Consider the following 14821-nt stretch of genomic DNA (forward strand, 5'->3'; position numbering starts at 1 on the left):
AAAGTGGGAAGGGGGAAAAAACAGACATATTTACTTGAAACCATTTGGTGACTGCAGCTCTTAAAGTGGTGATCCAACAAGCAAACCATCGAAAAAATTAAAACAAGCAGATGTGTATTTCCCGAGGGGTAGCACAGCTTCATTTAAGAAGCACTAGAGGCAGATTGCATGGAAAACATTATGTTTATTCTAATCAGAAATGCGAAATGAACCATGCAGTTGCATGTAGGCTCTGAGGATCCCCACTGACTAGCCGTGTGCTGGCGGGGGAATGGCAGTTCTTCTCTCTGCTTAATGAACATTCATTTCTGGAGAACCCTTTAAATAACTCCCATACCCATGGATTAAAAAACGCAAACATCATTGTATGTCTTTAAACGTGTCTGTATGTTACATACACGGAGACACGCATCCCATGACCAAATCCCACCATTGTTTTCTTTATCCTCTGGGGCTGGAAGAGCTGAATGGCTGGACATCATATGCTTCCTGGGCGGACAGAAGCAGTTCACTGCTCTGGCAGTGTTTATTTTTTGGAGCAGTAAGGATCTGCGGAGAAAAAGAGAGAACCAAATTTATTTACTTAAACTCAACTTTTCCATATCTAGCACTAGGAGCTTTGGCATCATCTCAAGTCATTCAGGGGTTCCAGCTCCCCACGGCTCACCTTGGAGCAAGTAAGTCAGGAGGGAGCTGGGACATGCTGGGGAGAGAGAGAATGAGAACAAGAGAATACGTAGAGATTTCTGGTTTCTAACCGTGGGTGGCCATGATTAGTTAGACACTCAGTACCAGTGAATTCTATGTGTCGTGTTGATTTCTGGGATTTCCTTACAGACTCTCTCACCCCCTTGAGTGACCCTGAGTTAATTCTGTATTCAAATGAGGCAGAAGCCCCGGCATCAGCCATTCTGCCACTCATGGGGACCAAAAGAATGGAGTGGCTGAAAGCCATCGAAATGGCAAGACCGTGATACCTAGGGCAAGCCTTGCGAATAGCTCCTTGTCTCCTGCTGGACCAGAACAGAGCCAGTCATCACATTACACATCTGCTGCAGTGTGGTAAACCTTGCCCGCTTCACCTGGCTTCCAACACGCCCACTCTTCAGGCAGGGAAGCTGGCAAAAAGGTTCCTTCTTTATGACTTCCCAAGGGCTCACACTGAAGGAACGAGGGAAGTGTTTTCCCTTCTAGTTTCTTTATCTCTTCTGCCCCATACAGGTGTGTCCCCAGCCACATGGCACAGAGCCCACTCAGCTCAAGTGAACCTTTGCAAAGGAAACTGGAGACAGGATATGCAGCCTCGCCTCTTTGCTTTGCCCCCTCCCCTCAAGTTAATGCCTGGATCTGAGAGAGGGAGACAGGCAGCTTGTCTTCAGTCCTGCCAGATTTCTCCCTTTCTCTGTCCTTCATCTTTTTCTTCCTTAGCCCTTAGACGTTTTCCTTTCTTCTCTGCATCGTCATCACCATTACTGAGGATGTGAGAACCGTGCCTGGCGCAGTGTAAGGCTATATGAGCATTTGTTAATAAATCATCCTTCTTTTTTTCTATGTCCACATCTTTTAATAAAAGGCAATAAAGGACTTTCTTTCCCTGTCTAGGTTCTGCTTTGCTGACTCTCGATAAAGCAGTCGGGGTTTGGTAGCTTTGCTGCTGGGAAGTGCTAAGACAGCGCAATGCTGTCAAGGCATCCCTCGCTGAAATTGTTTGAATGGTCTTAATTTAGGGGGAAAGTTTGATATTTCTTTAAAGCAGAGGTCCTTGATGCATCTGCACCGAATTTGGTACAGGAAAGGCAGAATAAACTAGATAGAAATGTGGACACTGGATTCAGGTTACCTGGGCTTAGCTCCTGGCTCTACCAGTTCCTGATTGTGTCATCTTGGGCAAGTTCTTTAACTTCTCTGAGCTTTGATTTCCTTACCTGTGAAATAAGTGTAATTTGTGGAATAAATAAGATGATGCATGTGAAGTAATCAGTACAGTATCTGGCACATAGCACTCAAAAAATGCTGACAATTATTATGTAGATTAGTATAGTGGAAGCTCAAGAGATATTTGCCAAATACCACCACACCCCTCCCCACCCAGCCTTCCCAGAAAGGTCCTGGCTGCTTAAAGGAGGAGTTCCCTCACCCAAATGGCCTGGGACCTCTGCAGTGGTTGACAGTCAATCTGGAAGTTGTCCTCTAGCAATAGAGATGTGATATAGAATAAGTTTGAGTGCTGAGAGCCAAAATTTCCTTCCAAGGATGAAAGAAAGGATGAAGATCTTTAGGATTCTACATCCTACAGAGAATTTTAGAAAAACCAAGTTTCGTCATTGAGCTAAATGTTTTCACCAATGATCTGTAAACATTCTGAACCCTGAAAGCTAGATGCTTTCCTAAGGAGAGTGATGGAATGGGTGGCAGAATGCCAAGGACCCATAAAGCCCTGGAAAGGCACTTGCTTTTAAGGTAAAATCTCTGACCTCTATTATGGACCTGGAGTCAGGCCTGTTAGGTCTATTCCCCACTTGGGGATTTATAGTCCTTTTAATGGGCAAACATTCAGCTCAACCACAGCTACTGAATGCCCAGGCACCAGGCTAGATGTAACAAGTTTTTAATTCCATATTTATTTCTGCCAGCATTAGAAAGAAGTCTCTCGCATTTTCTCGTTCTCGTCCTAATATAGAAAATTGATGTGTATGCTCTGAGAAGGCAAACATAATAAAACTGGCCCAAGTTGGACATTTATTTTGTATATGTAAGATGTATACACACATACGTTATACATACTACGTACATACACACACATATGAAAAATAGTAGATTTTAGTAAGAAATTATAATCATGCTAATTTGTATAATAATAATATAATGATCATACTGGTAACGGTAAAAATCATAGTATTTACTGAATATCTATCCCATATCTTTTTTAAGTATTCTGCAAAGGACTTGACCCACCTTATCCCATTTAATCCTTATCACATCCCTACAAGGTAGGCATTAAATCATTCTCATCACTCTGAAGAGGACGCTGAAGTTCAGGAAGTTGTATGACATAGTGAAGCTCACACGGCTCAGCTGGGGTTTCAATGCCAGCTTTGCATGGCTCCTGGGCCCAGTGCTCAAACGTTATTCTCTGCTGCTTCTCCAATCAGAAGAGTCTCCTGAAACTTGCAATATGTGGAGCTGGCCACACCACTACTTCTCCTTTCTCTGCTGTCTAAAACCTGGAAGAGACACCGTCAAGATCTGGACCGCTATTTTAAACGCCTCAATTTTGAATGTTCTGTATTCTACTAGCCCAGGCACACAGAGAACCCAGTGGTACTAATGACGTATTTGTACAAACAAAGTGAAGTAGGGAAGGCAATCTTATGCCTAGATACAGAACATTTCCATCACTGCAGAAAGTTCTGTTGACATTGTTGTTCTAGAAGCTAAGCAGTGGTTTGGTTGGAGAGGGCAGAGTCTGTGACAGTATTTTGTACATTTCAATTTCATTTTTCAAGACATATTTTTTTCTTCTTGGTTTTTGTAGGAGAGGAAGACACTAAGAAGAAGAAGGAGGCTAGAAAAAGCAACAAAACAATTGGTTAAGCAAGAAGAATTGAAAAGACTTCACAAAGCTCAGGTCAGAAAACAAACTTGAGCTGAGTGAGTGGGTCTGGGATCCTGGGGATCTGGAGGTGGAAGCCTTTGGAAATCTGTATTGCACTGGGGAAAGATAGGTCTCTCTTCTCTGAGCAACCGGGCTTGTGGCTATTCTAAAGGCTCTGACTCAATCCCTGGTGGGACTCTGGGGCCTGGAGGGCCCAGGTGTTGAGTTGGCCCACTCCCAGCTGCCTCTCCATCTGCAGACGCATGTCCTGCAAAGTGAGCTGGAACAGCAGCCAACACACGGCCTTGGGAACAATCCCAGGCCCTTAATGCCACACACAAGTGGCCTTAGTTTCGTCCTCTGTGAGGACACAACCTTCCCCTGACTTTCTGACAGTGTCTTTGCTGAGCTGACAACTACTGGGGCTGTCTCTATTCCAAGGTTAGTTGAACACACAAGCATCTAGCATTCTGCTACAGATTCCCTGGCCGGATTGTTTACTCCAAACATTTCTGCCCAAGTTGATCTGCCCACCTGCAAAATGAAGCAGAAAGTCAAGGCACACCCCCTCTCCCTGAGGACCCCAAACCTAGCCTTGAGGGACAGTTGGGTTTTAGGACAGAAGGCCTTAAAATGACCACTCATGTTAATGCAGCGTACCGTACATCCCTTCTTCCAGTTGTTCGCTTTATCAGGCCGGGTAGTCCTGTAACTTGTTTCTGACAAAAGCAGGAAGTCACTTACTCCAGCCTCCTTTACTCTTCTCAGTGACTGACTTGGGAGCCACCCCCTTCACCTAGTGGATGGGAAAACTTCCCATAAATTCCCTCTGTCCATTCTCAACTTCTGAAACAGGCTTTCTTGAAACATTTCAACTTTTCCTTCTGAGAACATGAGAAGTCTTTATGAAATGGATTGGCAAACTCAGCAATTTCCCCTCCTTCTATTTTTACTCCAGACAGTAGGCAGTGATAACAGAAGAATTACGATGGCCTTTTGAGGCCTAATCTGCTAGCACCCATACCAGTCCTGTAGAATCTTTGAGATTTTCATCCTTAGTTTCTAAAGAATGACCACCATATCAATCAGCTTGAGCTGCCATAATGACATACCACAGACTGTGTGGCTTAAACCACAGAAATTTATTCTCTCACAGTCCTGGAGGCTGGAAGTCCAAGATCAAGGTGCCTGCAGGATTGGTTTCTGGTAAGGACTCTCTTCCTGGCTTGTAGACAGCTGCCTTCTTGCTGTGTCTTCACGTGACCTTTTTTTCTGTGTGCCTTCAGAGAAAGAGAGAGAATTTTGGCATCTTTTCCTTTTCTTATAAGGACACTAGTCCTGTTGGATTAGGGCCCACTGGTATGACCTCACTTAACCTTATTTACCTCCTTAAGGGCCCTATCTCCAAACACAGTCTCTTTAGGGATTAGGACATCAACATATGAATTTGGCGGGGTGGGGGGGGCACTACTCAGTCCATAACAATTATAGAGCCATAATTGCAAAGTAATCAGTAATAAAGTCATTTAAATGTTTCCCTTCCTTTAGCAATTCTACACAGTGCCAGCAAGAGACAGATCTATAAAGATATAATTGTCTTTAAAAGAGAGACAGAGAGGAAGAGGGCATAAAATTACAAGTAGTTTTAGATAGAATTCCCATCTATTTCAGATTTTATGTTTGGGGCTTAAACACTCTCAGCTGAGACAAGAAGCCAGGTGGCTGCTCCGTCCCCACCCCTCCCCACTGCTACCCTTGCTTGGGCCTCTTCACGGGTTGCAGATGCCTCAGCGATTGTACTTTGAATCCAGGGGAGACTTAGAAGGATGTGGAGTTAAGGAGGAAGAGGTGTGAGACAGAGCTAGAGGAAGGTAGGAAAGGAAGAACACACACATTCTACCTGCCCAGACAGCTGCCACTTCCTTGAACACACCTGGTCTGCCAGGTGCAAAGTCTGTTCTGTCAAGAGATGTGCCTTTTGGCAGCGTGTGTTTGAAAGCAGAGAAAGTGGGCGGGGATGAACAGAATGTACAGAGGAAAGGTTTCCCCTTCATTTTCCTTCCTAATATACAAGCGAGAAATAGCTGGTAGGGAAAATAAACATGTAAAGGCAAACGCAGTCATGATCCCAAGCCTTGCTAGGTGCCCTGATGGTTAGGTTAAGGTTATGGAGGGGGTGCCTGAATGGGATAAACATTTCTGTCTCGTCTTAATAAACTGCTAGTAATAAGCCACAGTGCACTTCCACAGACAATAAAGAGCCCCCGTGGTGCAGTGAAAGAATAGGTTGCCGATTTGTAGTTGAGGACAAGAGCAGGACAAACCAGGAGAGGGACACCCAGAGCCCCAGGAGCTGGCCCGCGTCTGCTGCTCCAGAACAGCTTCTTGGGAGGTGTCTGCTGGTTCTTCCTGGGAGAAGAAACGTGCCCTGTGTTTGCCCCTGGAGACCCTGTCCTACTCTGGGTAGGGACTGTAGCTCTGATGGCTATGCCATCACCATGGTCAGAGGCCGAGGCTCCGAGGGGTCCAGGAACTACGAGGACCACCCACCCAGTGCAGCAGCCTCTGCCTGAGAGCGTGTCTGTGTGACTGGCCTGGTCAAAGGGGAGTGTTTTCATGTCTCCTTGGGGGCAAATTGAGCTTACACACAGACTCCTTGCTTTATGTTTTCATACTTAAAGAAAGGAAATGTCAAGTTCTAGTTATTTTGGGAATTCATGGGTTCTTACCCAGTTAATTGAGGAGGTGGCATCACGAGGGAAAGGGCTTCTTCCTCTTGGAAAGTAGGTGGCAGAATTGGCGCCCTTGCATGACTCTGCACGTTGAAAGTACCTGCGTGACGTATGATCCTGGCATTGCAGGCCATCCAGAGGCAGCTGGAAGAGGTGGAGGAGTGGCAGAGGGCTTCCGAGATCCAGGGCGTGAGGCTAGAGAAGGCGCTGAGAGGAGAAGCAGGTAGGCATCCCTGCGGGCGGATCTGGAGAAGCGGGCTCGGGCCCGTGTCTCTGGTCTGAAAACAGTGCTGGTCTAACCATCTGGGCAAAACAGTGAGACCTTGTCACCCACTGTGGAACTGTCAACACGGACCTGCGGTGCTCAATCCACAACTGCTTCCCACTTTCAAAATCAAACTGGTTGTCCAGTTTGAAATTCCCAGGGCATCAGTCAGCCTGTGGGCCTTGGATTTCTGGTCTGTCCAGTCTCTCTTCTGCTAGTGTGAATGTTCTTTGCAATTCAGGGATTAAGAAAAATTCAGGAGAAACAGTTGGGTGTTCAAGCAATGTTGGTAGTGATTCAAAGCCTGGACTTGGAGTCAAAGTCTTGGTTTCTCCCTTTACCACCTGTAGCTCCCTTTATCAGCTGTAGGGCCTTGGGCCAGTCACGTTCTAAACCTTTATGAACTTTCGTTTTCTCCTCTAAAATGTGGATAATAGTGGTTTCCTATCTTGTAGAGCTGAAATAACGATTAAAGGAGATACATATATACATGATGAAATATATATATGATGAAATTAAATTAGCACATTACCTGGCACAAGGCAAAGCAATAAATAATAACTGTTCTACTGGTAGCTTCAGATTCTTAGATGCAAACAGAATTCATCTGGTGAAGGTCTGCTTTGTATTGGACATTAAGACAGTAGGTCTCTAACGATAAGTATGACATTTCCTGCCTTTGAGAAGTTTATGGTCCATTGAGGGACACAGACATGTGAATAAACCACAACACAGGGGGACGAGGGCTGTGATGGGAACAAGCATTAGGGTGGAATGAGGACGGAATCACGAGGTTCCTAACTGATCTCGATGGGGAAGGGGGGTGGTCAGGCTAATCACCTGGAGGGGGTGATCTGTTAAGACAAGAACTGGAGAAGGAACAGGAGGTTACCAGGGAGGTGAGGAGACCATTCTGGCAGAGGGAAGAGCACCTGCAAAGACCAAAAGTAAAAAGACGTGAAATGCCATAACGAATAAGGAACCAGCAGAGAGTTTTGAGTGAGGAATGAAACTGAAAGAAATCTATGTGTTTGTGGAAACCATCCAGCAGTGATGTTGCTAGTGAATTGGGGTCAATGGGGGGTATTGTCTCTTTTATAAAATTGAAGCCCAGTTGATTTACAATATTGTGTTAGTTTCAGGTATACAGCAAAGAGATTCAGTGATATATATATATGTGTTTATATTGGGGGTATTGTCTCTTTAATTTCTGATGTGATATCTTTAGCCTTTTGTATTTGGTATATAAAATGTGAGAAAGCAGACCCTGAAAACACATATCTCTGTGTGTGGTCACGTAAACAACATAGGGAAAGGTTAGGGCTTCAGTTCTCTTAAAAGTTCAGTTATTCGAGAATAATGGTAACAGCAGGGGCAGACCCAGATTTTGTGAGGCCCGAAGCTCATACAAAGTCATGCAGGCAAACCTGTGGGGCAGCTCCCAGAGCCCTGCAAGGGCCGGTCCACGTGAGAGGCCCTGTGGTTTCAGCTTCTGTAGCTGTGTAGTTGTTGTCTCTCTGGAAACATCGGAGTCTGACTTTACCCCTCTGTGCCTCAGCTTCTGTGTTTCTGAAGTGGGAGTGATAATTATACTTGTTCCTTGGATTTGTGGTGAGGATTGGCTAAAACAATGTATGTGGGAGCCCTAGCACAGTGCCTGGCATGGGAGAGAATGTTAATAAATATTTGTTCCTTTTCTTACAATACTCGGTGTATTTCCTTGCAAAGAGAACCCAAATCCACCCATCAGAAGTAGGGTTCTTAACAAAAGTGGTAGCTGTTTCTCACTGCTTGGAGTCCCTGCCTACCTGTACAGCCATTGTCAGGGCTTTCAACACAATGAAATGTTTGGTCATATTCCCAATCAAGAAGGCTTGGCACTTGTCTTTAGGAGTCCGCTGACTTCAGTGAGAGCCTTAGAAGTGAAAAGGATAAACCAGCAAAGCTAGGACATGTTTCATTTTGCTGGGGAGGCAGTATGGCATGGTAGGGTTAGTAAAATTGTAAGCGTCAAGGAGCCCTGTGTTCAAATTCTGTTCCACTGCATTTAGGCTGTGTGGTTTTGGGAGAATCCCTTAACCTCTCTGCTCCCAGATTCCTTATGTGAAAAATGGAGCTCCTAATCCTCACATTACCAGGTCATTTTGAGAATTAAGTGTATTGGTGGACCAAGAGTCTCCCAAGAGTGCCTACCACACTGTAGGCATTTAATAAACGGCTACTGGTACTATTTTACAAAATGTTAAATATCCATTCACACTTTTTAAAGAATTGACTCTCTGATGTTTATTGCTTGAAATTTAAAGTCTGGAAACCAAATTTTTAAAGCTTCTGAAAATCTCCCTCACCCTCAGTATAAAAAAAGGCTATTTGCAGTTATCAGCTAAAGAAACTCGGCCAGCTTATGGTGTTTTCAAAGGTGTATTTGCCTGGCCAGAAGATGGATTCTGTTCATTCCCTCTATATCCTTGGTAATGTAATTCCCCTGTTAAGTTTATGGGCCTTTTTCTCCTTGATTGTCCTTATGTGGGTGACAGATGCAGATTAACAAGGGGCAGGAGACTGAAAGAGTCAAGTCACAGAGGGCGGCCCCAAAGGAAACCAAACAGAAGATTTGCAAACCAGGCATTGAAATTAATACACTCGAACTTGTAATAACATTTGTGCAATAATAATATTCCTTTGCGGTTTAATATCCTACTCAGCCCCTTTAAGAGCTTGCCCTGGTGCTTAATGAATGACCGATGCTTATTAGGTTAAGTTGTATTTGAGCTGGCCTGGGCTGCTCTGGTTCAAGTGATTTAATGGGAATTATTTAATAAGTATTATTAGGATAATTAGAAAATGATCACAGTTAGGCAATAATATTGAACTATAAAGGTTGTGAATAACCAGATTTAGAGACAGGCCTGAAAACGTGAGTCGTCTGCGACAGTTATACAAGTCTCCTCTGATAATGATGTGCGCCAGCCTGAAAGGGTCTTTTGTTCCTAGGAGTTATTCATTAGGCGAGCATTGAATTAGAGGAACACGCGGGGGTGCAGGACGGAGGGCAGTGATGGCTGATGAGCAAAATGAGGCTTTGATGAGCTCCCAATTGTCGTGACAACAATTCCTGCTTTCTCTTTTTCCAACAGTCAGAAATAAGCTCTCTCACCCCCAGGAAGGGTTTTTCCCCGTTTTGTCAAGGCAAGGGAAACAAAGAAAAACAAAAGTCCAACAACCCATCCCAGATGACAAGTCATTATGTTCTGTAGGGGGTGTGTGTGTGTGTGTGTGTGTGTGTGTGTGTGTGTGTGTGTATGTGTGTGTGTGAGAGAGAGATGGATGTCCTTGACAAAGGAAATGGATTCTCCTGGTGGTCCTAGCTGCCCAGAGTAAAGGACCATGATATGCAGCGGCCTGATTGCTCTGAGCCTCACCGTCTATGAAGAGGTCAAGTCGAGCTTTGCAGCCACTTAGACTCTTCTTGGTTACCTTCTAGTTTTGTTGGTTGTCAGTGTAGTGGTCAGTGTTATGTGCGATGGAACACCACAGTTTAGCAAGAGACCACCATTCAAATTTAGTAGATAACGGAATCTGTGCTTGCTTTCAATACCTGGAGACAGGTAAAATCTGGTGAAAACTGAGATCAGCTTTGAGGGAGAACAGATTAGTCCCCAGGGGAATGTAACGGAATATTCCTCCCTTACAGCTTTACCAACTTTGAGGATGGTTTACCAGTTGACTGCCTGCATCCCTGCATTGAGCTTCTTGCTTTTTTGTTTTAGAGCCCGATGGCTTTTCCTTCACACAGATAAGGGGTTTACAAAGAAATAGCAGGGTGTCTGAGGCTGCCAGCAGGTGGCAGCAGGAGCACACATTATGACAAAAGAAATTGCAATGAACTAGGCAGGAAGAGGGAAGTAGTTTGGCTTACACTCTGTGGTTTTTATCTTGACTGCTGCTGAGGAACAGAAGAAAAAATAATTTCCTGGATAATAAAGCAACAAGGTGCCCTGAAAATAACACAGATATTAGAATCAGACACTCCTGAGTTTGAATCCTGATGCCATTCGTAGACAAAGACTCTGAAGTTGGTAGCTAAGCAACCAAGGAATTTGGATGGATTTGCTACACTCTATGTGCTGAAAGTAAACAGTGATATTCAGTGCATCAGAGCAAGGGAGTTTTTACTCACAACACAGCAAACAGCAGGAGCAGCAGTGTGGTACAGGTTGCCCTGTATCTAAGTGCCAGGGTGTAGCCTGGTAGGCCCTGATGACAGCTGTGCACACAGTCGATTGTGCCAGAGTAGGGGAACTCAGCAGCTTTTATGGCAAGCAGTAAATAAGCCAGCCCCCTCTCCCAGGAAGCAAGTAGTCTACTTGGCTGGCTGCAGGAGTGGCTCAGGGACACAGGATGGTTAGGCCTCGCTATTTGGCACACTCAGCAAAGACATGCAGGGATGCTCAAGGTTTATGTCAGATGACCTCACTCAACAAATGTCAATAATCCATTTATTATGTATTTACCTCTGTTTTTAGCCTCAGTAGCCACCTGGTCGAGCAGTGGCCTTATAACAGAGATGGGCCCAGTGAGGGCGAGACTAAGATTCTCTTCCTGAAGAAGCCTTGGGTCCTCTCTCCATTGCATGGATTCTAGGGTCATTGAGGCTTCAAAGCTGTGTGCCCTAGACAATTGCTTTACACAAAAAAATTCCCATGACAGCAGCAAGAAATATGTTTTATATCACAAGTTAGTACATATAAATATATAATTGAATAAAATGTTTCAAGAGATAATATTGAATTTTGCTACATATAAAAGACTACTACTTTCTATTCTGTCTCATTTTTAGTGCTTGTTGTGACCCATAAAATTAATTTTGTAACCCTCGGTTTTAAAAAACACTTTCGTAATAATTTTACCTGAAAAAAATATTTTAAACTAAATACCCAACCCAACTGGCCGTCTCATCCAAGGTTACAGAATGTGATTCCTAAGAAGTGTGGAGCAGTGGAATGGTGGACTAAATACTATAAAAGCCCATTCACTGCAACAAGATACTTTTGAAAACATTGCTAGGCTCTTAAGTAAGTGAGAGAAATCTCTCAGGGCCAAAAAAAGAGAGAGAAAAGAAGGTATGCTGAAGCCTACATGTTCCAGGAGGGAAGCAAACACAAAAACAGAAATCCAGTGCTGCCTTGGGTCTAACAAAAAGTAGGGGAGCTAACCTTGAGATTCCCATATTAAGCCAGGTCTCTAGCACTCCAAAACCAATTATAGATTCTATATGGAAGAAACCATGCCTCAGTTTAGGCTCTCAGGATTCAGACAGATTAAGTTCAGTAAACCATGAGCTTATAATAATAATTTTAAAAATCACCCAAAACACAAGGAAGTGAGCCACTAAGAATGAGGTTCAAGCAAAATCAACAAATTTAAATGGCCAAGAACTTCAACTATAATTATCAAATACAGAATACACTATGTCTCTGTGGGAAACATTTAAAGAAATAGAAGATTACATACAAAAATTAGCAAGCAGAAAAATAAAAGTGAACAGGCAACACCACCTTAACCTTAACCAATCATAACCATAATCAAACTAACATCATGAGCTTCCTGCTGTGATGTACTAAGAAAGATACATGTTCACTTATGCAGCACCTTAGCCAGAAACGCTTACCTTGAATTTAACCATAAAAATACAATCAGGCAAATTCAAATTGAGAGACAATCTGCAAAATAAGTGAGAAAAGTCAATGTCATTTAAAAAAAAGGGAAGGAGGAATCTAGGGAACTGTTCTAGATGAAAAGAGACTAAAGAAACAACTAAATATAATGCTTAATCCTTTAGATTTAAATTTTTTCAAATAAAAACTAATGATCGGAGATTTATTTTAAATAATAATCAAATAAATAGAGAGTTTAGAACTGAAAACTATATTCATTGAAGCTAAAACTTCAGCAAATACACTAAACAGTAGCTTAGACACAGCAGAAGAGAGAATTAGTGAATTGGACAATGTATCTCAAGAAATCAACCGTAAAGTAGCACATGAATAGAAGGAGATGGAAAGAAGGAAAGAGTAGCTTATAGACATAGAGGATAGAATGAGAAGGTCTGGTGTATGTTTAATTGAAGTCTCAGAAGGAGAGAATAGAGAAAATTAAGGTTGAGTATTATTTGAAGAGATAATGGTTGAGATAATGGTTGAGGTACTGAGCAAAGCATTTAGAACAGGGTCTGGCACCAAATCCATGGTTTATAAGTGCTAGCTTTATTTTTTCCAAAGTGGATGAAAGGCATAAATCTACAGATACATGGAGCCCAAGATAGAGAAATCAGGATAAATTTAAAATAATCCACACTTACCTAGGCACAATGATGTGAAAATGTAGGATACCAAAGACAGATATTAAAATGGATAAAGAGAAAAAATAATTCACTTAAAAAAGGAACAAAATTTTTACTAACAGCTCTCTTAACAGCAATAATGGATGTTAGAAGACAGTGGAATAATAATTTCAAAAGGCTGAAAAAAAAAAACCCTTCAAGCTAGAACAGTACACCCAGAAAAACTACATTTAGAGAGCAAGTGCACAATAAAGAAACATTCAGTTTAAAAAAAAAATTTAACTATCTACAAACAAAATTCTAGCAAATATGCTTAAAGGGAAAAAAATAGATAAACGTAGGAGGACAATCTGAAATAGTCAAGAAGAAATGGTGAATGCAAAAAATAATAGACATGTAAGTAAAACAAATAAACATTGTCAGTATAAAATAATATGGATTTTTTTTCAAAGATAGAACTAAAATACCAGACTAAAATGGACATAAGTTGGGAGTTGAATGATTAGAAGTGAAGTGTTCCAGGGTCCTTATGTTGTCTAAAAGGAGTCTAAAATACTGATTAAGTTGACTTTGTTAGGGTATTAAAAATTACCTATTTAAAATTTAAGTGTAATTATGAAAAGAATAGAAAAAAAATGTATAACTTCAAATCAGCTAGGGAGGGCTTCCCTGGTGGCACAGTGGTTGAGAGTCCACCTGCCGATGCAGGGGACATGGGTTTGTGCCCCGGTCTGGGAGGATCCCACATGCCGCAGAGCGGCTGGGCCTGTGAGCCATGGCCACTGAGCCTGCGCATCTGGAGCCTGTGCTCCGCAATGGGAGAGGCCACAACAGTGAGAGGCCCGTGTACTGCAAAAAAAAAAAAAAAAAAAAATCAGCTAGGGAAAACAAAGGGAGAAAAAATAAGAAAAAATAATCAACCAAACAAAACCCCCCACTCAATTCTAAATAGAAGTTTAAAAGCATTTTAAAAAAGATAAAAAGCACAAAGAAAAATGGTAGAAACAAATCTAAATATCTCAATAATAGTAGTGAAAGTTAACAAACAATACCCAATTATATGCTATTTAGCAGGCACATATAAAACATAACTAAATACAAGGTTTAAAGTAAAAAAAAAAATTGGCAAGTATATACTAGCTAAATAAAGCTAGGGTAATTAAAAGCAGATACCTTTAATACCAAAATCATGATTAGCAATAAACAGGGTCACTACATAATTTTAAAATGATCAGCTCACCAAGAGGATATGACAGTTTTAAATGTTGTATGTATTAACTGTAATAGGCTCAAAATACATAAAACAAAAAAATGATAAAACGTCAGGGAGAAATATCTACTATCATGGCAGGAGATTTTAGTACATCTCTCAATTAATGAGAGTCAAACAAAACATTACTATAAATTTGAACATTGCACTTAATAACTTTAATTTAATGGACATGCACCCCCAAATTAGAGAATGTATATTTTTTTCAAGTTTACATGATGATTTACAAAACTTGACCATATTAGTTCATAAAGTAAATCTCAGAGAAGCCATATTATACAGGCCACATTCTATACTACAATGTAATTAACTTAGAAATCAGTAACCAAAATGTATTTTTTAAAAACATGCATTTGGAAAGTAAAAATATACATTTCTCATGGATCAAAAAAACATCAAATTGATATTTTAAAAAATGCTTGGAAATTTAAAATGTACTAAATATGAAAAGGAAAACCATAGATCAAAACTCATGAGATGCAATGAAAATGGTCCTTAGAGGTATCTCCTTAAATACTGTTATTAGGAAAGAAGAAAGGCTTAAAATTAATGAGCTTAGTGTCCAACTTCATTTAGAAAATGAAAAACAAAATAAACCTAAAGAAAGAAAATAATA

General features: G+C 41.7%; 1 protein-coding gene across 11 annotated transcripts in view; it reads left to right on the forward strand.

Annotated features, from left to right (window-relative positions):
* Positions 1-14821, forward strand: part of MICAL2 (microtubule associated monooxygenase, calponin and LIM domain containing 2) — a 220595-nt gene that overhangs the window by 184383 nt on the left and 21391 nt on the right. For all 11 annotated transcript variants that reach the window (XM_073808631.1, XM_073808625.1, XM_073808626.1 and 8 more), the window contains 2 exons: positions 3536-3628; positions 6457-6550. In XM_073808631.1, coding sequence (XP_073664732.1) covers positions 3536-3628; positions 6457-6550 — 187 coding nt within the window. The remainder of the gene's footprint in view (positions 1-3535; positions 3629-6456; positions 6551-14821) is intronic.

This window comes from Tursiops truncatus, chromosome 8 (genome assembly GCF_011762595.2).
Source record: "Tursiops truncatus isolate mTurTru1 chromosome 8, mTurTru1.mat.Y, whole genome shotgun sequence".
Lineage (NCBI taxonomy): Eukaryota > Metazoa > Chordata > Mammalia > Artiodactyla > Delphinidae > Tursiops > Tursiops truncatus.